Source organism: Lissotriton helveticus, chromosome 5_1 (genome assembly GCF_964261635.1).
Source record: "Lissotriton helveticus chromosome 5_1, aLisHel1.1, whole genome shotgun sequence".
In the NCBI taxonomy this organism is placed as follows: Eukaryota; Metazoa; Chordata; class Amphibia; order Caudata; family Salamandridae; genus Lissotriton; species Lissotriton helveticus.
Window position 1 is genome coordinate 937,167,823 of NC_136065.1, and position 27,063 is coordinate 937,194,885.

General features: G+C 44.7%; 1 protein-coding gene across 2 annotated transcripts in view; it reads right to left on the bottom strand.

Moving 5' to 3' along the window:
• The window catches only part of BTAF1 (B-TFIID TATA-box binding protein associated factor 1), a 984,515-nt gene that overhangs the window by 367,174 nt on the left and 590,278 nt on the right, over positions 1-27,063 (bottom strand). For both annotated transcript variants that reach the window (XM_078643429.1, XM_078643428.1), the window contains exon 21: positions 22,036-22,226. In XM_078643429.1, the coding sequence (XP_078499555.1) occupies positions 22,036-22,226 (191 nt within the window). The remainder of the gene's footprint in view (positions 1-22,035; positions 22,227-27,063) is intronic.

The window sequence follows — 27,063 nt, forward strand, 5'->3', positions numbered from 1 at the left end:
GGAGCAATAAGGATGAACTGGGCCCGGTAGCGCCAAATATTCCTCAGCACTCTGGGCAGAAGTGGTATAGGCGGAAAGGCGTACAACAGACCGCTGCTCCACTCTGGACGAAAAGCGTCACCGAGCAAGTGCCCCCTTGGAAATTCCAGCGCACACAACTGATGACATTGCACATTCTCTTAGTTGGCGAATAGATCTATCCAAGGCTCTCCCCACTGCAGAAAGAGACCTTGCGCCACGTCAGAGTTCAGACGCCATTCGTGATCAATCATGCACGGGCGGCTGAGTATGTCTGCCCTGGCATTCAGAGAACCTGCCAAGTGTTGAACCACCAAGGTAATGCCTTGATGTTCCAGCCATGTCCAGAGGTGGATAGCCTCCTGACATAGGGTCCACGACCCCACCCCGCCCTATTTGTTGCAGTACCACATGGCGGTGGTGTTGTCCGTGAACACCTGCACTACACTTCCGCGGACAGAGGAAAGGAATGCTTTCAGCGCAAGTTCGATCGCCCGAAGCTCCAGAAGGTTGATATGGAGCCGGGATTCTGCCGGACACCAGAGGCCTCTGATCTCCCCCTCTCTCATGTGGCCGTCCCATCCCAGGAAGGACGCATCCATCACTACTGTGTGCTACGGTTGGGGAAGGGAGAGGGATCTGCCATTGACCCAATCGCGAGTCGTGAGTCACCACTGCAATTGTCGTGCAGTGCCCTCCAAGATGTGAACGTGATCGGACAGGTTGCCCTGGTGCTGTGCCCACTGGAACTTCAGGTTCCACTGCAGAGCCAGCATATGCCATCTGGCATGTTGCACTAGCAGGATGCAGGAGGCCATTAGGCCCGGAAGGCCGGAAGGTCATTGTTAGACCTAGGAAAACTAGACTACATAGGGTAGCCTGGCACAGAGCAGATACAGCTAATCTCTAAGGCATTCATGTAGTGCTTACAATTCTCACTCAGAGTATCTCAGTGTCATACCACTAAAAATAAAGACACCACACCATTGTGCAAAAATACGGGTACCTTTTATAAAAGTTTCTGGTAAATGGTTTCTCACTTTCCACAGTTTTTAAAATCCTTATTCAATACGGGAACTTTCCTTCATACATTGTTTCTTAAAGACCGGAAAACAGAGTTTTACAATACATCAAACAGTTTCCCTTTTCGTCCCTGTATGAGAGAATCAGTAAAAAGATCTACAACTTAACTTCCCCACTTTCTGAATGTTCCTGATTCTCAGATTTGTATAAGCAGTAAGATTATTACACTTTTCTTTCTTAATGACAACAGATACCTTATCCGCGGGGTCACAAGGTTAACATAGCCAGGACTTACAGCAGCACTGCAATTCCCTCCTTCCCCCCAATGGTATCTCTGTCAGCGGTTTCAGATAGCTGAATTCTCTAAATAGAGGTAAACAGATGGTTAGGTTAACTTTCCCAATTGGTTCACTTGTTCACAGAAAGGATCTCTCTTACAGGCTCTATTTGTGTAAAATCCCACAGTAAACAATCAGTAGGCCCAGGTGCTCTAAATCCTCTCCCAACCCCTTCCCCTTCACTTATGCGACCCTGTCCTCGTTTTGGCATACATCAGCTGAAAACAATAGTTTTTCCCCTTCCCCGAGGGCCGGTCCGCTCAAGTGAGTAATTGAAGGTAAGAGTCAGTCAGGGTTTGTTTATGCACTGTTCCTTGGCCCGTTCGGCAGAGACGATGTGTACAGGGTAGAATACTTGTCACACCTCCCGCCCGACAAGCTTCCCGCTTACTTGCTCTATCGCTGGTTGGCTACTCTGACTTCGTTTCGTTACCGGACCTGGCACCGTCCCGTTGATGATCTCTGTTGTCCCACAGCCTCACTTGTCCCGCTACATGACAGCCGCCACAGCTCCCTTTGATCGTCGAGCTGTCAGCCGGATCCTCCGGAGTGTTCACCTCACATCTGGTGGACTCCGCCCCCTGCCGGCCTCCGTCTGCTTCTCCCCGCCTCCGCCGTCGATGACCTGCCGATGAGGAACTTCCGCTGCCGCACCGCCTTCTGACAGCTCCGCCGGGAATCTCTTCGCAGGCAACTCTGGCACCACGCTGGAGATGTCTGATTTCAGGTGACGCTCCTCACACAATGCTCCGATTCCGCCTCACAGTAAGTCAGGAACCCTGGCTGGGTCCGCTTCTCCGTTTTCTCTCTTAAGATCACAAAGTTGGTTCACAGTGCTGCAGGCCGCCCGTGGGACTTTTCTCACAGCAAGTTTCTCTCGAGTCAGTGCCACAGCGCACAGGAATCACTTGGGGGTAATTTCTCGGGAGTCACAGGTTATTAACTCCTCACGAGCCCAAGTGTGTGGTACAAGGTTAGATTCAGCTCCCAGGTAGGGCTTGGTCAGTAGATGGAGGGTCACATCAAACAAGGACCACCGCTGGCCCTCAGGTCAATCAGGTTCCCTACAGTGTCTACCTCTCCACGCTAGCGCCTCACTCCTCCCACTCTCTCTGGTCGATCAACTACAACTACAAAATGGCCGCCCTGGTTCTGACCCTTTTATAGGGTGGCCACTGGCTAACAGAACCAGCTAGAAGATTCTAGAACTCCCCCATGTACTCTTATGGCAGCAGTTTTTGAGGAAAGCAGTTGTGACAGTTAAGGGCCGCCATTTTAGGTCCCTTAGTACATTCATTTCTCAAGTGGTTGACTAGGCCTTAGAATGAAGTGATTAGGTCAAGGAACACCTAGCCCCCATGTGTCAGCACGAAAAATCCTGGTGGACACAAAAGAAAATAAAACATAGGAAGGCCAAAGGCGACAAAAGAAATAATTAACAGGTAGAAGTCTCCCAGAGGCAGACAGGTCTAACAGTCATCCTGCCTGAAACCCGGTATACAGGCTGAAAGATCGGAATCATAGCCTGAATATTCTGGACTCGCTGCTCAGGAGGATAAACCTTTAACTGAGTCGAATCCAGAACTGCTCCGATGAAGGGGAGCTTCTGAGAGGTACTCAGGTGTGACTTCGGCACGTTGATAGAGAACCCCAGAAAATGCAGGAGGTCGGCCGTAGTCTGGAGGTGGAAGACGTCTGCCTGGGGCGAGTCCGCCTTCAACAACCAGTCGTCGAGATAAGGGAAGACTGGAACCCCAGATCTGCGCAGATGAGCTGCGACCACCGCCATCACTTTTGTGAACACCTGAGGGGGAGGGTAAGGCCGAAGTGCAGCACGACAAACTGAAAGTGCTCTTGGCCTACCGTGAACCGCAGGTAACACCGGCGGGCCAGCAGGACGGGGATATGAAAATATGCGTCCTGCAAGTCCAACACTACCATCCAGTCTCCAGGGTCGAAGGCAGCCAAGACCTGAGCCAGAGTCAACATCTTGAACTTCTCCTTTCGGAGGAAGCGGCTGACATTCCTGAGGTCCAAGATGGGGCGCAGGCCCCCTTTCTCCTTCTTGGGGAGCAGAAAGTAGTGGGAACAACAACCACTTTCTACTTCTGGCCCAGGAATGCGCTCGATGTCCTCCTTTGCCAAGAAGGCCGTGACTTCCTGCTGGAGAAGTGCAAAATGGTCTCCCGACATGCGGTGGAACTGAGGTGGCATGGCTGGAGGGGCAGTCTTGAAGGGGAGGGAGTAGCTCCTTCGGGCGATTTGCAGCACCCACCTGTCCCAAGGGATGGTACGCCGGTGGAGTAGGTGATGGCGAACCCTGCCTCCTACAGGCGTAGAATGGGCCTGAAAGCTTGGACTAGGAAGGCTTTGAGACGGATGCTGCGGGTGTGGGTGTGGACTAACCAGGCCTCAGTCCCCCTGCACCGCCACAGCGTTTACCACGTCCGCAACCGTGTGAAGTTTGGTTCTGCGGCCTGTGACTGGACGAACATGAGGGGGCGCTCCTTCCTTGGCCACAAAAGGGACGAAAAGCAGACGTGGCCGGGCGCGTGGTGTAGAGACCCAAGGACTTGGCCGTAGCCCGGGAGTCCTTAGAAACGCTCCAGCGCACTAGCTGCCTTATCGCCAAACAGGTGAGTACCATCAAAGGGCATGCCCATAAGAGAACTTTGAACTCCCCCTGAAAAACCAGTGGACGGCAACCAGGCGTAGCGACGGAGGGCCACTGTCGTGGAAATCGCCATACCCAGTGTGTCCGCGGTGTCCAGTCCACACCTGATGGCGAACTTGGCTACAACTTTACCCTCAGCAACAGCTTGAGAAAACACTGTCCGAACCTCCACCGGACACTGAGGCAGCACCTGCGCAACCGTGTCCCACACAGCGTGGGAGTAGCGGCCCAAGAGGCATGCGGTGTTCACCGACCGCAGCCCTAAGCTGGCAGATAACAGTTTCTTGCCGAACTGTTCCAGCTTCTTGGATTCCTTATCCGGCTGAGAGGTAGGGAATGCGCTTTGGGAAGTGGTGGCCTGGATGACCAGGCTCTCCGTGGTTGGGTGGGTGGACAGAAAAGCAGGGTCACCCGGGGCCAGGCGACGCCGCCTGGCTATTTTCTTATCCACGGGAACCCCTGTGGCTGGTCTAGACCAAGTGCCCATCAATACGTCAGTTAACGCCTCATTGAACGGTAGCAGGGGCTCCATAGAGCTTGCCGCAGGCTGAAGTACTTCAGTGAGATTAGTCTCAAGGGTCACCGTAGGCAGGGTAAGGGCCTCAGCCACTCTACCGAGCACCACAGTGTGTGAGGCGCCCTCCTTTATAGCCACAGCAGGAGGAGAAAGAAAACCAGCGTCAGAAAAGAGGTCACGGCCACCTGCATCCTCTAACTTCTGTCCATTCCTGTTCTAACTGCCGTGCGAGAGGGACCTCAGACCCCTCCCAGTCGTCCCCTTCCTCCATTGCCCATTGAACAGGCTGTGGTGGGAGGGGAGGGACAGAGGAATATAAATGGTGGACTGGCGCTGATCCGGCTCAGTGTCCCAAATAGGGTCCCAACCAGGAGCAGAATTCTCCGGGAACCTGGGCAAGGGCGGCGGTGGAACGAACGGAACCTACTGCGGCGCCGGGGCCGGAGCCGCCCGCGGAGAACCCTACGGCGCCCCGAAGGCGTGAAAATCTTGCACCTAAGCAGGTGTCGCCGACGGACCCGGATAAGGTGGGTAGGCCGCAGGACTCACAGGTCCGGAAACCGACGGGACGACGTCGGAGAGCAGACACGCTTCTTAGACTTCTTCTTAGGACGTCTCTTACCCGATTCCTAGTGTGAAGACTTCGACCCCGAGGAGCGATGATGATGGCTCCGCGAGCGGTCCTTTGATCGACCCCAGGACCTCAAACAGAGCGGAGACAACTGCAGCTTACGGAACCGCACCTGGGAGTCATGGACGCGCCCCATACAGTAGAGACAGACGCCATGGGGGTCGGCCACAGACATCGTACGGCAACAGGCCCTGCAGGATTTAAATCCAGGCATCCCTGTGTGGCACCAGGAGTCAGACTCAAAAATGGAAGACAAAAAGTCTCAAAAGTTTAGTCAAAATGTGACTAGGGTACGTGCTCTTACCGAATCTGCGCTTGCTGGCGCGGAAAAAGAAAGAACTGACATCAGCGCGCATGGGTGGCGCCTAAGTAGTCTCTGTGACGTCATCTCAGCGCCTACAACGCCAGCGACGGACACTGAGCCGCACAACGCCACCTTCCGACGCGCAGGGGTACTGCTGACGAAAACTTTCTGGATCCAGTCTGACGCCTGGGGATATTCTAAGGTAAGGAATTGATCACTAATGTGTGTCTTTCAGATTTAGTCCTTTAAGTCTCAAGCCACCAAAAGGAGTACACTTCTTTTTATGTTCAAAATATTTTATTGGGTTTTGTAAACAAAAAAGAGAAAAAAAAAAGAAAGATAGTGTTTGCTTATAGAACAAATCGAACTTAATTAAAAAATATTGACATCGCAGTATCTATATACCAAAAGTTTACAATTGTCATAGAAGCAATATATAAAAGGAGTGAATACGGAACAAAAGGGGCTACTTCCCAAAGCAATAGACATACAGCAATGTCTATAAAGTAAGAAACGCAATTACTAAATACTTTATGGGTAAGTATTTATGTAGTCATCAATTGCTTTTCCATAACTGTTGAAATGAAAATTTATTTTTACATGTTCTCTTATAAAATAATTGGGCACCAGATATAACAAAAGTAACATAAGACCACCAAGCCTGGACTGATACTGTCCCAGCTGACTTCCAATTAGAGGTGATGGATTTAATAGTGATAGAAATAAAATCAAAAAGTTTAGAATGGGACTCCAATAAGGTAGAAGATAATACATGAGATTAGAAAATAAGCATGCTATAAGTGAGAGCCTTGAGATAGGAAGTATGTTAACAATAATATCCCTAACATTCCTCCAGATTTGAAATATTACTGCACACTCAAAAAGAACATGCCTTAAAGTACCCTCAAAACGTTTGCATTGCCAACAAAGTGGGGATCAACACGTTTAGCCGTATATAATTCATAAGAAGCCCATAGACAAATAAAATAAAAGCATTAGTTTGAGATAAAGATACAGGAAATCAGCCTGAAATATTAGTAGTCCATATTCGCCTCCACTCATTTACAGAAAAATTCATTGAGAGTTCTGCATCCCAAAAGGGAGCTAAAAAGTTAGGTTAGTAGCAACTGTATAATTTATCTGTTTGTAAAATTTGAAGACAGCATGCTGGGAAGCTAAAAAAGCATTAATACAGGTTACCGAATCAGGGGTATTAACTTGGGATAACACATTTGGGAAGGTACTAAATAGGACATTACAAAGAATTTCACATTTAAAAGCTTCGGTATCAGGTAACATGAATGTAGCTTATAATTCAGAGAATGATAACAAAACTCCTTTTTCGTAACTATCCTGAAGGAAGAACATACCAGCTGATATCCAAAATTTGATAGCACGATTGAACTTTAGTTTAGGATTGTGCCAAAGAGAAATTATAGCAGAATCTGAAATACATGACGAAAACGAAGAATCAAAGTCGGAAGTAATCAATTTAGTGGATGTAATAATGGGGGAGGATTTAAGAAATGTATTTGAATTGGACGTGGACAAAAGTGATGAAAGAGGAAATGGTGAAACTAAATTTCGTTCTATCAGTAATCATTTAGGGGAGTATCTAGAGTCCCTACAGGTAAACAAAGGTGAAGCTTGTTTTAAGATAAACGCTTTATGGTATTTGAAAAATCAGGCAGACCAAATCCTCCGTTAAGTTTGGAAAGTTTAAGTTTGGTATGACAAATACGAGGTGGTTTATGGGTCCAAACAAATCTGCAAATAAGCTAGCGATTTTTTAAATAAAATAATAGAGGTAACTGTAAGAGGAAAATAGATAACGTGTAAAAAATAATAGGGGCAAGTACCATTTTGACGGTCTCAAGTTTCCCCCACCATGATAAATGTAGTGGGGACCACTGGCAAATTTTATCTGTGATTTTAGTAATTTAAATATCACAATTGAGTGTAATGGAATGTTTTGAAGAATTTGAAAAGAGTATACCTAAATATTTAAATGTCTCCTTCTGACAAATAATATCAGTATTATCCAGCATTGTAGGTGTGCAATAGACATTTAGGGGAAATAATTCTGTTTTATGAGTATTCAAGGTACAACCAGAAACAATTGAGTATTCACATATAGTATTTAAAACTGCAGATATAGATGTGGCTGGATTACTAAGGTATAGTAGGAAATCTGCATAAGCAGATTTTTTAAGATTAATGTTCGCTAATTCTATTCTAGAGATATCAATGGAATTATGAATATGAGAGAGAAAAGGTTCAATTGCTAATAAAAAAAAGAAGGTGACAATCTGCAACCTTGTCGGGTTCCTCTATAGAGTGAAAAAGGATTTGAAAAATGACCAATAATTAAAAGACAAGCCGAAGGGGAGCCATATAATGTTGAAACCATTTTTCACAAAAATACCACCAAAATTAAAGGAAGAAATCATTTGAAAAAGAAATTGCCAATTAACTTTATCAAATGCTTTCTCCGCATCTAGAGCAAGAAGACCAAAGGGAGAAGTAAAGGTAGAAGTATTATCAATGACATGAAAGAGGAGCCGTTTGTTATGGACAGAGAATCTTTCTGACACAAAACTAGATTGATCTATATGAATAAGGGACGACAAAATAAGAGTTAACCTAGTAGCTAGGATTTTTGCAAACATTTTACAATTCTGATTCATTAGGGAGATAGGACGATAATTTGAAACCTTAGTGTGATCTTTATCTGGCTAGGAAAAACTCTAATTAAAGCTTCTGTAAAGGAGCCCTCGAGTAAGACAGATTGGGTGAATGTAGTAAATAAATGATGTAAGTGAGGGGTAAGAATACTAGCAGAAGTTTAATAAAATTCTGCAGGGATGCTATCAGGACCAGGGGACTTTTGAGGCTGGAGCGATTGAACAGCAATTAAAAGTTCTTGAGATATGGCTATCTAGTTTGGCTTTATTAGACTGGGGAAGTTGTGGTAATGAGCAGAAATTAAAAAATTGACAATAATTTGGAGGATCAAGGATATTTGGGATACTGTATAATGAGGAATACAATTCAAGGAATTCATCAAGAATATCTGAAGTAGACACAGCAATGGTACCATTATCTTTATGTATCGCATGAATTAGATTTCTATATTTTTTTGATGCTCAGATAGTTAGCTAACAGTTTCCTGGACCTATTTGCGTTAAAAGCAAATTTAGCTTTCTGATTAGCAATTTGAATACCGGCTCTTTAGCTTAGCATTACATTATATTCATATCTGAGTTTTTGCAACATTGTTTTAATAACAATATTTTGGGAAGAAATAAATGATTGTTCAAATTTTTGCAATCTGTTTTTCTAAATGCAATAATTTGGTGTTCAATGTCTTATTTTCATGGGCCATAATATAAGTAACCACCCCTCTAGGTATGCCTTAAAGGCCTCCCATTTTATAATAGGGGAGGTAACACCATCAAGATTATGTGAAAAAAATTATTGAACAGCGTTTACAATTGTGTCATTATGAACATCTTGAATGACAATATCTACATTCATGCGCAAACGGGAATGAGAAACAGAAAAAATATTAACTTGTAAATGAAGTGAAATAATTGCGTGGTCAGAAATTTCAATATTTCCAATGGAAGGTTGAGTTATAGACTTCACCAAATCTCTAGACACTAACAAATAATCTAAGCATGAGTGAGAGTTATGGGATTGGAGAAAAGGGTGAATTCTTTCTGTGTGGGGAAATGTAGTCTCCAAACGTCAACAAGCATAATGTTTTTAAATAAAGTTCTGAGGGAGTGCAACGTTTTGGGAGGTATAAATTTAGTAGAAAAGGTATCTAAAAAAGTATCTAAAAGGGGGTCACTTATCAAATTAAAATCCCCACCTATAATCAAGGAAACTTTACCAAGCTGAAGAATTTCAGTGGTAATACAAGACCAAAAATTAGGGTCATCTGCAGTTCGCCCATAAATATTGATTAAATGTAAAATTGTATTACCAAGTTTCACTTTAACAATGAGAAACTGGCCCTCAGAGTCAGATTGTTTATCTAAATTTTGCAATTGAAGATGTTTTGAAAAAAATAGCCACACCATTCTTTTTACCTAAATCTGGGGAACAGGTAACCTGACCAACCCATTTCCTTTGCATGTATGCTAAGATGCTGTCATCAACATGTGTTTCTTGCAATAAACAAATATCAGCTTTTTGCCTAGATAGGTAATCTAAAATCTGCAATCGTGTAACTGGATGTCTTAAACCCTTAACATTTAAGGAAACAATTTTAATTTTGCAAGCAATAGTCATATACTAAGAAGTGAAATAAAGAGGAAAGATAGAGAAAAGAGTGAAAAGATATAGAAGACCTGAAAGAAGCAGCAAAAGAGACCAAAGAAGTAGCCATAGAAACAAAGAAAAACAAAATAAAGAACACATGTATATATAAAATAGTTAAAAACATACATAGATATTTACGAGACACACACGTGCATGTGAGAAGAAAACCGAAGAGAGAGAGGTACACCTGTACTAAAAAGAATATCAATTATAGTAACAGGAATTGTAAAAACCTAAAATACGTGCCACATATGAAAGCCAATTTGAACAATTAAGATTATAAGCTGTAATACAGTCAAACCATTTTTAAATGAAGAGTTGTTTGTCCATTGAGAGAGGAGAGTGATTATCAAGAAAAGCTTGAAGGTCTTCCGGGCGGTGAAAGGATTTGAAAATGTCGTCTTTCCAGATACTCATGGTGGATGGATCAAAGAGTCCATATTTGAAGTCCGAGTTTTTCAGTCATAGTCTCAAAGCTGCAAAATCTTGTTGATTGGCAACAGTTTCCTTAGCAATATCTTGATGAATGAAGATATTCGTGCCATTAACCAGGAGAGAGGGAATTTCTCAAGCTGCTTTCCGGATCAGGATGAGATGGTGTTGGCGAAAAACCTTAAAAATGACTTGACAAGGTTTAATTTGGCCTGGTTTATGATGAGATTGAGTACGATGGGCTATCTCAGATTTTTCTGAAAACCTCAAGTTTAATAAATTTGGCAATAGGTTCTCATGGTAGCGTCTGCAGTTGTTCCCTTCTATATGATCAAGCAAATTAAAAATGTGCAGATTATATTGCCTATTTCTATTTTCTAACTCAAGCAATCTAGTACTGTAGGAAGTAATTTTTGCGTCAAGCGGTATTAGCTTATCTGTTTTTGTTATAACGTCATTTATATTAACCCCTTCCATGCTGGGCCGATTCTGCTCCTGTGCTGATGATTTCAGCGCGGGTGCGGTCATGACGGCCCCCAGCCGTCATCAGCACACGAGCACTGTAGTGCATGACGGCTGGGGGCCGTTATCAGCATGGAAGGGGTTAATCTCATTAGCCGCAATCTTGAAAGAGCAGCCATATCTTTTCATATATTTTTAATTTCCATGGCAATACTATCTGTATTTGATGTAACAGCCTGCAATTCCTCCAAAACAGTAATAAGGGAGGGTTCCGATGCATCTACCATTTTTGACTTAACAGGAGGAGGAGATACTGTCTGTTTACGTTTATTTGTAGATGAAGTTAAAGTTTTGCTTTCCATGTTTAATAAAATTGTATAAATATAGGCCAAATGATAAATGAAAAGAAGAAATGTAGATAAATATGCCAAGCCAGTGCAGTACTGAAGTATCCAGCTACAGCAGCTAAAACTAGCAGTGAGAGGATATCAAGGCCGAAGCTGTGCCTTTTCCAGACACAGAACTCTACCTCCCTCACAGAAAACTGTGAAGCCAAAGCTGAGGGAAGCCTCAGTTAAAAATAGCTGGAAGCCAGAGAAGTCCAAAAGCAGTCAGTCGCCAATAACCTGCAACGGGTGTGCCGGAGATTCAGCGGTAAGCCGCCTTCTTGAATCTCGCGCTCGCGTCTCTCTCTAGGTGTACACTTCTAAAGCCCACCAGGACCTTAGACGAGGCATTTAGAGACTTAAAGGGTGTTTGGTAGAGTCCAATCCAGGCTCAGTTGCCACTGATCAGTTGAGCAGTTGCAGGAAAGGCCTCTGAGATTCTTGTATCCCTGCAGCTTCAACAAGAGGTCAGCCCTGTGACCCTTGGAGTCCATTTCTTTGTCCCGAGTACTAGAAAGAGGGGGATGCAGTCCCCTAGAACTCTTCTAAGGTTGCAAACAGCAGGTTCAGCCCTCTTCAGATCTTTCTCAGGACTAGGAGTGTTCTGAAATGGGTGCTTGGTTATGCCACATTTATGACTGGCATGAGCTAATGGGCGAGAATGACTCCTGGGGCACCCTAACCAATGGGGTAAAAGTTCCTGGGGGGCACAATTACCCACTTTGAGCATTTTCAAGACTGCTGATGTCTTCGGCCACACTAAACTTTGGCTTGGAGGGCTGGGTGTGCATGTGGGAAGTATACTATGGTAATTCTGTGAACTCTCCTATCAAACACTAAAATACAGTTTTTGGCAGGTTCAGTAACCACAACAACCTCAGAGAGAAATATCTGGTAGAACAAAAGTTAAGTTTTCAACAACCGACACTGGATACAAACAAATCGTTTTGGCACTGTTTCCCTCCTTTGAAAAGCGCCCCAAATATTATATGTAAAGCCAGCAAACCTGGACAATGTCAAAATTAGGTCCAGTGTGTTTGGGGCCTGTAGGGCTAGAGACAAAAGAAGGGTCCTGCCTAAGTGTCAACTAACATTTGCCTGTGACCTTGGGGGTGCACCCCAAGTGTGTTAAAAAACACCAGCAGGCCTCTCAAGCAGAATATGACATTCAAGCAGGACTTGACACTTAAATGTCAAAAAGGATCCTCCCAACCCCACCCTGCATATTTTGTCAGGTTTAGATGGGCCATCTTTGCCCATTCAGGTCAGCTTATGATTTGCTCCTCGGAGCAAGTTCACACCTCATTCACAACTAATCAAATGCTATTTACTGGCTGGCAGAAGCAGAGAACAAAATGCATATTTAGCTTCCAGGGACTTCAGACCGGGCAAAAGGTAACTTTTTAAAAGCCCCCTTTTCAAAATATTTATTATATAATTTATTATATAATTCTGCCTTCACTAGGGAATAGGGTTTGTAATTAAAAATTATGGAGCAGTCAGCCCTGCTAAGGTGAATAGAACATTCAGGATCGTAACAACATGTTTAACCTTTTACATATTCTACTTTTAAATACCATCCACCCTGCCTTATGGGCAACAAGGCCTACTTAGGGATGACTAGCAAATAATTAAAAGCAAGCTTTAGGCCTGTCAAAAAGGGGTTATATGTCCAGCGTGAATTTGTAGTCATAACCTGCACAGCCAGGATACAGTGCGAGGCCTGGAGACAAGCTTTAGAGTACTACTGCAGTGGACAGTATAGTGAGTGCTGAAGACCACTGGTAGCATTTAATGTACAGGCCATGGGCTCCCTTGATACCGTATACTGACATAAGCGAATTAAATAAACCAAATCAGGTGTATACCAATTTTACCACGTTGAAAGGTTAGCAGGGGCAAAATGCACAGAGTTCTATAGCCAGAAGAAAATAGGATTCAGCAAAAAGGTAAAAAATCTGGGGTGATCCTGCAAAAAGGGCACATTTTCAACACAAGTGCACATACTGTACCCAGACCTTAACCAAAGACAGATGTCTGGTAGGACAAAACCAAGCTCATTCAGCAACCAGACAGTGGTTACACATGAATGGTCTTGGCATCTTATTTTCTCCCTTTTCTAGTGTGCCCCAAGTGTTATATGTGAACCCATCAGACATGGTCAAGTAGGATTTAACCCTGTAGTGTCCAAAAGGATTACCAGACCCTAGCCTGCATATTCTGCGGAGTTCAGAGGAGTCATATCGGCCATTAACACCCGGCTATTGTTTACTCCTGGGAGGAATTTCACATCTATTAAAGGCTAATTGCTAGAAGGGACCTGGCAGAGGATATGTTAATTAGCCATCTGATAGTTCAGATGTATAAATGGTAACTTTGTAACTCACATTTCCTAAAAATGTTTTAAAAATCAGACTTCACCAATTAATTGGATTTTAAATAACTATTAAAATAGTTGTCTTTTTTTCTAGTTGGTGCCATTCTAGAGAGGAGGTATTCACGTGTTATTCTGTAATCTTGGTGTCCACATAGGACAGTTAAGCTTGCCCACTGAAACCCGCTTTGGGTGCTTGTCATTGTAGGATTATATTTACATTAAACTTCTGCATGTACTATTTTTAAATACCTTCAACCCTGACTTCTGTACTACAAGGCCAAGGCAGGGGTGACTTACTAATATTTAAAAGGAAGGTTTTCACTCATCAAAAAGGGTTTATTTTGACAGGCTGCAGTGCATGTTTTGTGTTGTTACAGTCAGGCTACAATGGTAGGCCTGAAGTTGTGTCTGCCCTAACACTATAGCAGATAGCACAAAAGGTACGGCAGTCCACTAATAGCATTTAACTTCCAGGCCCTGTGCCATTTTGAACTATATACTAGGGACGTTTGGGCAAGTTAAGTATATCATGTAGGAGTATGTCAATTCAACTATGTTGAAAGGGGGAGCACAGACACTAACACTGGTGCACAGAGTTCTAAAGCGAGAAAAAATATATGGCCATCAAAAGGTGAAAAACCTGGGGTGACCACACAAAAAAGGCGGGTTTATAACAAGGGCTAAGGCTTGTACCCTTCCCAAACCAAGATAAACCATTTTTTTCTATTAACGCTCCTGCAGGGAACCTGTTCTATGTAATATGTATATGTTTCACTCTGAAATATATGTGCAGTACTCTACTTCTGTGGGACCGACAACACCTTCCCAGGTATACTTTAAGTCACTGCTCCAGTCTACCTTGGAAGATACCCAAGGGGTGGGTGAGACTTCAGACTGTCTGGAAGCTTCCTTCTCACAAAAGGATCTGTGGATTCCAAAACTGACCCAGAAGCCAGTAATGACAACTGCAAGGAGATAAACAAACCTAGAGGTAGTACTGTAGTGTGGGCGAGCAGCCTTAAGCCGAACATTTATTGCGCACACATGATCAATAAAAAAAACACGACTCAAGAAGGAGATCCTCACCAATTTTATTAAATTATACTTTGTTTGTACTTTAAGATCTCGGTCTTTGCAATAAGGTAGGTGCGTTTAAAAATATATATTTTTCACTGTCCAATGTTGTCCTAGGGGGAAAGCAATATTGTGGTTAAACAGGTGAGTATCAAACTTACAATTTCAGTCTTCTGAGCCAAAAGTCAGCAAGGGCCAGCGGTTAGGTAGGTACAAAAACTGCACCGGCAACAGCAAAGGGGCGGCCGGATGCAGAGGTCTAAATCGGAATTCGACCTAATGCTTTCCAATGGAGACAATCGGTTGGAGGGTCCAAGCTTCGGGGGGGTGGGGGGGGGGTAGGGGGTGGTACCAAGCAGCACCAAACATACACCACCAGCGGCACAGGGCACCCAGGTCCAGGGTGCAAATTCGACATCAGGCGCCCATTGCTTTTCAACACGGATTTTCCTCCCGGGAAGACCAACAGCAGTTGCAAGGTGGGATGTAGGGGGTTGTAGGGGCACAGTCAGTTCAGCTTACCAAGGCCCAGGGGCGCCTTTGGATGTCGGAATCTTCCTACCGGAGCCGGTTTGCGGGAGCCTCTGGATTCACACTGCAGGCGCCGCCGTGGAGGGCAGGAGAGGTCAGTCAACGCTGGACACTAGGTCAGGATCACCAGGAAGACTTCACTGCACAGGTGAGCCACTCAGACTCTGGCTGTGGGCATCGGGTGCAGAGTGGGCTGCCGTCCCGGAAATTCCTGGATCCGGAGTCTTTGGATTCCGTTACTTCTGGACAGGTCCGCTGTCTTTATTGAAGGCAACAGTCCTCCCAGGGTTTTGGAGGTTGTGCTGCAAGACCGATTGCAGGTTGTCAAAGCAGGAGAAAGACCGGTAGGGATGGTGCCAAGGCAGTTGTCTTCTGGCTGCTGGGTGGGTGTCATGCTTCTTAGGTTGGCGGAGATCTGGGGTCCAAGTCTGAGTGAGCCACAAAAATACTACATTGAAGAGGTGTTTTAACGGAGTAGCAGGTAGAGCCAAAAAGGACCTCACCTCACCTCTATTATGCCACCCTCCTGTGGGAAGGAGGCATAGACCGAGCCCTGATTGGAGGGGTCCCCCATCCTTAAGATAGCAGGGACTGAAAAGTGTGCTTCACCTCACTCCCCCCCCCACCTTAGGGGTGGGGTTGACAGAGGTGGGCACACCACCTTTCTTTTTGGATTTTCCCACCCAAAGTGGGGGTGTAAACCAGGGTCTGCCATTTCCTGCTCGCATTACAAAGGCGGTACAAAAGGGGGTGGTGATGGACGGAGCATCTGAACCAATCAAACACTCATGGCATTACAGCCGTCTTCAGGCAGGCTTGCTTGAATCCAGTGGCAAAGTGAGCAAGGGACTCACGTCTGAGCATACCCTGCCAACTTATGGCGAACAAAGCGGTACAAAAGGGGGTGGTGATGGACGGGGCATCTGAACCAATCAAACACTCACACCCAGTCAACAGATCTGGGTTTAATCCATCACCGTTCTTTAACCCACTCCGCCACCCCAGTTCAGACATGGCCATATGCAAATCAGTCTCACGGGAACAGTCCAGCTCGAACTGCCTTACAAAGGCGGCAGGCCTTTGAAGCTTCCCTCTTCGAGTAGTGGCTCATCCTAGAGGGGGAGGCATGAGATCTCTGCCCAGGATGTGCATTATTTCTGATCCCAGAGTGGCTCTCCACCCAGGGGTCCAGAAAGTCTGGTAGTGGCTGGCTGCCTACAGCTGGTCAGAGACCACAACAGGGTTGGTAGGGATAGAGGGAGCAGATCTGGGGTACATGGTACAATAAATAAATCCCACACTGGCAACAGTGTGGATTTATTGAAAGGAGAAGTTTGGCACCAAACACTCCAATATCCAGTAAAGCCATCATGGTGCTGTGGAACTGTAGTTGGCGAATTCCCGGCCCACGTACTCTCTATGGCTTCACTGGAACTTACAATACTGGGAAATGGTGCCCAATATTGTAGGGGCGTATCTGCTCATGCAGATATGCCCTCACCTGTAGTATAGTGAACCCTGCCTTAGGGCTGTGAGCCCTGCTAGAGGGGTGACTTACCTGTGCTGCCAGGCAGTGTAGCTGGCATGGCACCCAGACATGGTGCCCTGTCTACTTGGTTTTCTCCCTCACAGGGGCATGCAGGTTGAAAGGGAAGTGGCATGGTCCCAGTGACGGAGGTCCCAAGGGATCCTCTTCAGCTGTCAGGCCGTAGGTACCCAGTGTACCAGTTACTAGAGACTTACAGGGGGCAGAGGCACTCATTTGGGAATTTGTTTTAGGGAAGGACCACTGCTACGGCACCTGGTTGGCAGGGACCCGGTGCACTACATTTGAAACCACATCAAAATGAGGCAAAAAGTGGGGGCTAACCATGCAAAATAGGCACTTTCTCTATACTATACACATAAATGTCTTGAGTGGCAGACAGGCTTTTCACAGTTCTGTAGTGTATAGTGGCATCCAAAGAGTTTGCACTTTAGATGGTTGGCCCTACTTGTCCATAGGACAAAGTAAACATTAACACTTGTTGCCCTTGACCCCAAACAATATGGACTGGGTGTTAAATGATAGGCATTCTACACCCCTGGAGGGGTGTCTTAGTTTCACTAACCTGTTTTGCATTTTCCATTGAGTGACTGGTAGAACTGTAGAAGTGAATTGAGATTAAAAAGCCTGGATGCAAAAGATGCTTTTAGGCAGCTCCCCACCACCAGACCTCTAAAAGATTGAATCCGGACTGAATATCAGATAAAATATTAAATTCAGCAAACGACCACCATCACATTTTCAATTCTGTAAATACAATGGACAACCACACAAAACAGGAAAAATACATAAAACATCTCCAATTCAGTCTATAGATGATTCTCTGCACCACAAGGTGTTTTTCTTCCTTGGCAATCATGGAATACATTCTAGGTTTTTATTTTAACCTTATATGCCACTCTTGCAGAAGTCTGTTTATTTCTACATATCATGAAGTACAATTCCAGGTAAGCCTTGCACTCAGATGAAGCAAGATCCTAATAACAATTGATATTACTTGCCAGATTCAGCAACACTACCATGTGTAAAAAGAGGATACAGGTACGGAGGTTCAGTTTATTAGACTGCATCGGCAAGCAACTCTGGCTCAGACACATATTGGTTTAGCTTTGTTACATGGGCAGAAAACTTCACTATCGAAAAAAGTTTTTTTTTTTAACTTCTAGCATACTATACTTTGAGGACAAGGAAATAATAGAACAGTAACTGTTTCGTAGCTATATGTTCATTGTAGTGATAAGGGGATGCACGCTACACACAGTAAATTAGCTGTCTGATGAAGAACAAAAAAGGAAAATGCTACTTACCAGTATGCATCTGTTCTTGGCATGTAGGGCTGCAGAACCACACACTATTGCATAGATCACCATTTGGTGGTGGGCCCGGATGATTACAGTTTGTTTATGCCTTGGAAGAGTCTTTGTCTGTTGGATGACTCCTCCCGTAGATCGTAGTGCGCATGGGCATCGACTCCATCTTCAGAATGTTTTCGCTATTGGGCAAATGATGGAGTTGTATGAGTATAGATAAGGATGTCCATGTATTGTGTATCTAATTAAGATATTACTGGAACAGCAACATGTAGCGGGGGAGGCGGGTGGGCGAGTGTGGCTCTGCAGCCCTACATGCCAGATGCATACTGGTAAGTAGCATTTTCCGTTGAGGCATATGGGCTGCAGACCACACACTATTGCATCGATTGCACAGCAGTTTTCTCCCTTAGCGGCGACCACCTGTATCTGTTGCAGTAGTTTGAAATAATGTTTTGAGTACAGCCTGGCCCACAGTAGCTTGTTGTTTTGCTTGCACAATAGTGTTTTGTAAATGTGTGCGGTCTAGACCATGTAGCTGCCTTACATATATCATCAAATGGTATATTTCCTAGGAATGCCATAGATGCCCCTAATTTACGGGTAGAATGAGCCCTAGGGGGAATGGATAGAGTGTGTTTTGCTTTCTGGTAACAGATTTGAATACACTTAACAATCCACCTTGCAATGCCTGATTTTGAGATAGGATTGCCTTTGTGTGGAGGAGAAAAGGACACAAACAGTTGTTTTGTTTTACGAAACAGTTTTTTTCCTATCAACGTAGTATAGTAGTGCTCTTTTTACATCTAATGTGTGTAGAGCTCTTTCTGCAACTGTATGTGGTTGAGAAAAGAATACTGGCAACTCAATAGATTGGTTGAGGTGAAATGGTGAAATGACTTTGGCAGAAATTTAGGGTTTGTTTTAAGAACCACTTTGTTGTGATGTAGTTGTATAAATGGTTCTTGAATTGTGAATGCCTGAATCTCACTTACTCTTCTGAGTGAGGTAATAGCAACTAGAAATGCAACTTTCCATGTAAGGAACTGTAACTCACACTTATGCAATGGTTCAAATGGAGGACCCATTAGTCTAGTGAGAACAATATTTAAATTCCATACCTGAGAGGGTGGTATTCTGGGAGGAATTCTACTTTTTAATCCTTCCATAAACGCTTTGACGGCATGTACTCTAAACAATGACAAATGTTGTCTGTTTTGCAGATAGGCTGCTATAGCAGCAAGATGTAATCTGATTGAGGGGTACGCTAAATTACATCTTTGTAGATGGAGTAGGTAGCATATGATGTTTTGTATAGAAACATCTAATGGGCTAATGTTATTTGTGCAATACACAACAAACCTTTTCCACTTGGCTGCGTATCATGCTCTAGTGGTGGGGCGCCTTGCTTCTTTTATGACATTCATACAATCAGTCGGAAGATTGAGGTATCCGAATTCTAAGACCTCAGGAGTCAAATCACTAGATTGAGCTGCATTGGGTCTGGATGCATGATCTCTCCATGGTCCTGTGTGAGTAGATGTGGAGTGGGTTTAAATTTTTGATGTGGTACTACTGATAGCTCTAGAAGTGTGGTGTACCACGGTTGTTGCTGTAGCTTGCATACTACTAATGGAATTAACGGGAGAGGTGGAAAAGCGTACGCAAATTTGTTTGACCAGCTCATCCATACTGCATATACTTTGGACAATGGGTGTGGGTATCTGGGGGCGAAGCTTGGGCATTTGGAGTTGCGGTGTGTGGCAAACAGATCTATCTCTGGTTGTCCCCACTTGTGAAAGAATGGTTGAAGAACCTGTAGATGAAATTCCCACTTGTGTATCTATTGTCTTTGACGACTTAACAGATCTGCAACTTGATTGTGAACTCCTGGTAGATGTTCTGCTAACAAAGATATTTTGAGGAATGGCCCACCTCCATATGCTCTGCACCAGCCGGGAGAGCTGTACGGCGTGTGTTCCTCCTAGTTTTTGGATGTAGTACATAGACGTCATATTGTCTGTATGGACCAGTACAGCCTTTTTTGATAGGTAATGTTCGAGCTCGACGATCCCTAATGGTCTTCTTGGACTGGAACGAAGCGCAGACCTCACAGTCTCGGCTCTCGTGCTCAGGAGACAAGCACAGATTGCAAACCTCATGAAGATCAGTGTGAGGGAATTTGTGTCCACACTGAGGGCACTTCTTGAAGGGTGTTCTTTCCATTAGCCAAAGGCCAAATGGCGCAGTTGGGCCCGACGGCCCCGACGAACGCTGGAATCGAGAAGCGCAAGCCTTTCCTCGACATGGTTAACTAGAATTGCTGTCGAAGACGATACCGATGGTATGTGAAGTTCTGGAAGTCGAAAAGAGATCGGTAACGGGACCGAACGATAAACACATCCGAGCCCGATGGCGGGAAAAAACAATCTGAAGATGGAGTCGATGCCCATGCACACTACGATCTACGGGAGGAGTCATCCAACAGATAAAGATTCTTCCAAGACAAAAACAAAGTGTAATCATCTGGGCCCACCACCAGATGGTGATCTATGCAATAGTGTGAGGTCTGCAGCCCATATACCTCGAACATATAATTCAGACGGTAAGGGTATTACAAAAGAGATTAGCGCAACTTGCAGATCCCTGTTGTGAATCCTGGTAAATCCAACTCTGTCATTTGGCCATTAAACTGGATATTTTTAACAGCAGGTGAGATTTCACCTGAACCTGTCAGACATCTGCTATGAAAACTGTATATTCACATTTAATAGTAAAGGAGGAAAGGAAAATTGGGCTTTGTCTCACACAGAAACCGAGAAGCTTCACACATGAACTGAAATTACGGACTGTAGTAGGTGTTTCATTAAAGGCCAATAAACTATGGGCAGTAAGATATCCCGCAGTTGATACATGAGTAATCCACACAATTTCTAATGGAGTGATAATAAACGCATAAGGAACCCCAAATATAAATAACATTTCTACCTACAAACTAAATTGCTTCTTCCTACATTACATCCCAATTCAAGTAAAATCATACCTATGCAATAAAATTAAATCTCCAAATGTTCGTACCAGTCATTACTCCCAAAATTCAGCAAACTTTTTTTTTTAATGAAAAACTACAACAAGCATTTACAATGCAACGGTCTCGCCTGTGCAAAAGTTAGAGCTATTGGCACTGTAAATGACAACATTTGTATGTATGTGTTGGTTTTAAAAACAGATAAATAAATGGCATTGTCATTTCCAATGCCAATAGCTTAATCTCTTCCAGACGACACACACACATAGCCAGAGACACACACAGAGCCAGACACACACACAGCCATGGCCCTGCGATGGACTACACGTGTGAGCTGCCTGACCGGTATAAATGAGCAAGCTATTTGTGAAGGCGCCCCGTCCCTAACAACTGTAGTCAGTCTCACAACAGATCCCTAGGGAACGGGAGCGGCAGGAGGGGCCAAAGGACTGCTTATTTTATGCAAAATGCAGATTCGCCATACCCCGCTATCATCTTTAGCGACAATGGGAACCTCAAGCAGACACTCGCACAAGAAAGGAACAACACATTAGTAGAGGAGGGCGAAGGCACTTTGTACACATGCAGCTTTTATCCCCGACCAGAACTGGCTCCTTTCAGAGTTCTTTTCTAGAGCAGGAAAGGTGTCCAGGAAAGTGCGCTGGGACATCCTTGGTTCCTTATCTTCTTTATGGGGCCATCTGGACCCATAAAGAAGTTAAGAAACCTTTTACGTCAGCAGTAAGTCAAGGAACCCAGTCTGAAAAGGAAGGGCTTAAAGAGAAAGAAGAACGTCACTAGGACCTCTTCACCAATGGCTGGCCACCGTTAAGGAGGCCACCTAATGGAGAAGAGGGGCGGGGCTTTACCCTCGCTAGTGAAGTACACTCTAAAACATAGAATCTCGCAAGCTCGACTGCGCATGTGCACAGTACGCAACGCGAGACCTAAAAAACCAGACTTTACTATATAATAATGTGTGGCTAAACTCCATCCACAAGGAAATGGGGATATATTACAAAAATACATATTAATAAATGATAGAAATGATGTACCTCATCAAGTTCCGAAGAGAGGCTTCCACTGTTCCCTGATGAGAGGTCTGTCATTTGGTTTTTTGCAGCTTTTGGTGTGGGACCCCGTCGACTTGTGATGGCAAAAGCAGCTTGCTGGTGCCTGTACAGTGTTATGATACCTCTGTACTTTGACACAGTATGGTGCATTCCATCCTTGTCAGAGTTTGATCCTAATATGGCAGTCGGAGGAGGGTTGGGAGGTGGATAAAGGGGACAGGGAGAAGGGGGCAGAGAAAGGGGGAGGGGTGGAAGAGAGTAAAATGCAAACTTGAGTGACATACGAGATGAATGCTATCTACACATGATTTCATGATCTTCTTGAATACTGCATTAATATGCACCACAGACTGGTACATGCTATAAGAAAAAAAATCACTCATTAAAGGGCTATGTGGAAATCCTCTTTACAGTGCCCTAACAATTTAAAAAACATTGCTAAAATCCACATTCACTGTAAGCAATGCACATTATTTTGTTTCTATCAGACAATGAGGGATGGCCATAGGATCTCCTTCGAAATCCATGTTAGACTCTGGCAATGTAGAAAAACACTTCTATTATGCACAGGTAATTTGTGAAAGAGGTGTAAGGAGTAATGGTTCTTAGCTGTTTTCTTCAAAATCTCTTGCAAAGACGAATTTGTATGGCGAGCTGCATGAATGAGCCAGTTATGACTCTTCTCAGTGTGGTGGTCTTTGCTCTACAGTAACTGTGGTGAATGTAGATTGCAATGCACCTTGCAAAACCCTTCATGGATAAGGGCGATCCTTTAAAGCACTACATGAAATAAAGGCATTCAAGAGTGTGCTTAGATAGAAAGGTTAAACTTTTTAAGCCCATGGTGTGCAACATTTGCTGCTGAAATGCATTGCTTTAGACATGCTATCTAATCCGCTTGACTAGGAACCAAATCTTGAACAATTTCTAAGCACCATATTTGGCCTTAAGAATTTCATTAAGAGTGAAAGTCCGCATTGCATCCATTTTGTTGCATATTCCACCATTTAGTGGTTGGGTTATGAAGTGTACCTAGTCTTCCCCAAATTTTAAATGTTTGCGTTGACCAAAGTGGTGTCCTGAATTGAAATATTGGACATTTGACCAATGGCTACAAAGTTCCACACGGTTGACAGTATTCTCTTATAGTATACTTTTATTAAAATATATTTTTGGGTCTTAGTTGAAGTCAATGAACAAAATATGCAGATCTATTGTTACAGGTACATATTTCTTGAGAATCGTGGGGAAAGAGATGTGTGTAAGTTGCTAGCTGCAAAAAAACAGTGTTCCTTTACTGTGCTTACGTTCTTAAATAGCTAAACAGAAATACTTGGCAAATTTAAGGAGATCCAGTGAACAGTTGCAAAAGTTGCTAACAGTGCATTAATTATGCATTGGCAATAAAGACCCGAAGACTGTTTTCATGCGAGGTAAATGTTTTACAGAGTCTCACAAGTCTTTTTACCTCACACTGCTGAGTGAGGTTAAAAGCAACAATAATTAACTCATTGTGATGTCGCTCCTCTTAACCTGACAACTATAAACAATGAAGTCAGACAGTTTTTTCTGACAGTTTATTCTATCTATATATTTTGAAGGAGATGGTTACGTTGGGAACACCACTGATACTTCAACAGTGTTAAAAAATAAAAAAAAATAAAAAATCCTAAAGAAGAAACCTCAATTGTAATTATCGCATTAAAAATGATCTTTAATTGTAAATTGAAATAATTCACCAAATCCTTCTGAGTGACATTACTACTAGTAAAATGACAACTACAGATAAGCACTTGAGGTCGAAAATTGATTTTGGTTGGAAAAGAGGTAGAGGTAGCGCGGGAGCGCTGGGGGATCTCGGAACCAATTTTTAAAATTTGGCACTGCTATTATGTTGTAAAACTGTTCACTTTGTTTTTAAAATAGCCTAACTGCATTACTATACCTTTGCATTCCTCCCGCCCCGGTCCGGCGCGTCCATTGTGGGCGTTTGGTGCGGAGGGTTGAGGACACCAACACTTCCGGCTTGCCTGGAAAGAGGTGTAGCGATCTAGTCGTTCGCCGTCCTGCACCTACTTAATGCAGAGTGGACAGCGGCCGCGCGCCGGTGGCGCGCCTAAGGCAAGCCCGTCTGCGCCCGTCCATGGCCGGCCGGGGGCAGGGGCCCAAACCCCTGCTCGAAAATCATCTGAGTACCGCAGCAGAATTATATATTCCAAAAAGCAGCTTGAGCAACTTTGTCCTCCCATAGAGGAGGCCTGTCAGCATGCATTGCGGGCGGATAGGCTGCCACAGTGCTGTAAGGTATGTCAATATGACCCTAGGGGTGAAGGAGGTCACAAGTATAAGGGGGGCTCTGAATATGATACAGGTTAACTGCCGCTCCTTAAAGAAGCATAGGTTGGAAATCTATGATCTCCTCACAGACCATCAACCAGAGGTACTCTTTCTTACTGAGACCTGGTTAGACGAGGAGTCGGTACCCGATATTCTGGAGGCACTCCCTAATGAATATGGAATGATTAGGCTGCACCGCAGCAAGCAGCGGGGTGGTGGGATTGCGTAGGTGCACAAACTAGAGCTCAAGTGCACCTTAGAAGCAGCCAGTATTATAAATAGCAAAGCAGGCTCATTCTTAATTAAGTGGGGGCCGGATCGGACCATAAATGGCTACCTGATATACCGCCCACCAGGGGCACCCTCGCCATTTGCGGAGAGCCTGATTGAGACGATCACGCAGCCAGCGCTACGCTATAGCAGGCTCCTCATTTTAGGTGATCTCAACCTTCATTTAGAGGAGGAAGATAATAGGGATGCCCTAGGAGTAATCACCTCCTTAGAACTACTCAAGCTGAAACTACAATCATGGCTGCCGACCCATCAGGCGGGCCATCTTCCAGACCCTGTTTTTTCAAACTGGGAGGGAATTGAGGTTAGCCCCCTTGTCAGGTTACTTGGTCAGAGCACTACCTGGTCCAGTTTACGATAACAGGGCTGGCTAAGAAGCTCCGATTAAATAAGCCTATGATATATAAACGTAGGCAATGGGGGAACCTTAAGCAAGCTGAGCTAGAACTTGCCTTGAGAACAAGCAGTCCACCTATGAGGGATAATCTGGACGAGGCTTGGGAGGACTATGAGAGATGGCTGATAGGAGCGCTTGACCTAACAGCATCTTGGACGACCAAGGCCCCACTTAGGGGTGGCAAAGTCCGCAGAGTGGTTTAACGCTGAGTTAAAAGCGGCCAAATCCGTGTGTAAAGGCTTAGAACGCTCCTGGCGGAAAAATTATGAAGAAACTGCTAAAGGGGAATACAAGAATAGCATAAAAGAATATCATCGTTTGCTTAGGAAGACCAAAAGGGAATTTTTGAATAATAGAATTACGGCAGCAGAGTGCTCGACTAAGGAGCTCTTTGGTATTTACAAGGAATTAACTTCACTGGGAAGGACTCTAGCCCCAGAAATCCATTCGAAAGAGACTTGTGAGGCGATTGCTGACTTTTTTGTCCAAAAGGTTGAAACGATATACAACTCCTTTACAATAGGAGCAACTGGATCTTCCATGGAACTCACCAGGGAAGAGAGATGGTCTAGGAATCTGGGCCTCTGTCAGTTCGCAGTCCCAAGCAACCCTGAGCTGTTGAAGATAGTCCAGAGTATCAAGTCTGGCTCTCCTAAAGATGCGGCCCAACCTAAGATTTTTAGGAATCAGGCAGATCTTCTCATAAACCATATTAGTCATATGGCAGAGCTGTCTTTTAAGGCTTGCTATGTGCCACAAGATTGGAAAACAGCACAGGTCATTCCCATTTAAAAAAAAGTTAATCTTGGCATAGCCCACTTGGACAATTTCCGCCCCATTTCTCTCCTTCCCTTCTGTGCGAAAGTAGTGGAGAAAATCGTAAACGCACAGTTGGTGAAATATATGGAAGAGTGCCAACTCCTGCACCCCTCTCAATCAGGCTTCAGGGCGAACCACTGTACCAAATCCGCTCTGCTTTACTCGACTGAATTGTTGCGTAGGAGAGTGGATGAGGGACGGACGGCCGCGCTACTGCTATTAGATCTCAGCGCGGCATTCGACACCGTCTCACACCCAATGCTGCTCGCATGACTCAGGGAGGCAGGGAGTGGGGGTCCAGCCTACGAATGGGTGAAGGCGTTCCTCACTGACAGAAAATATCAGGTCTGGTGCCCCCCCTATAAATCAGAGGTTTGGGCACTAAGACAAGGGGTTCCTCAAGGCTCTATTTTGAGCCCCACCCTATTCAATCTGTATATGGAACCCTTGGCAAAGCTAGTGGAAGCTTTTGGGGTGGATAGTGTCCTACGCTGATGACACCCAATTAGTGGTGACACTGTCACAGCCCCCCGAAGAGGCGGCAGCGAATTTCTCGACTTGTTTGGGTAGATTAGCAGAATGGATGAACAACAATTGCTTACACCTCAACGCAAGCAAAACGGAGCTCCTTGTGGTAGGGAAAGCTCCCTCCATTTGGTCCTCTGCATGGTGGCCTCCCGAATTAGGGCCGTCCCCTTGCCCCTTGGAACAGGTGAAGAACCTCGGGTTCAGATTAGACACGAACCTGTCCTTCGAACATCACACCAGACGGGTAGCAGCCAAATGCTACGGCATTCTAAAATGCAAGCGCAAAACTCTGGATCTACTCCCTGCAACCAGTAGGAAAATTCTGATTCACACTCCAGTCACGCCTCACCTTGACTACGGCAACGCATTGTATGTGGGCCTTAGCCAAAAAGGAGTTCACCGACTGCAATGTGTTCAGAATGCGGTGGCCAGGCTGGTATTGAACCTTTCTAGAAAGTCTTCAGGTAGCCGCGCGCTGGCTAAACTGCACTGGCTTCCGGTCCGTGAGCGCCTTAAGTTTAAGACACTATGTTTGGTCCACCGTATTGCGCAGGGTAAGGGCCCAGTCTATCTTCAAAGCCTACTAACTCTATATCGGCCCAACCGACAGCTAAGATCCCGGGGAAGTATGCTTTTCC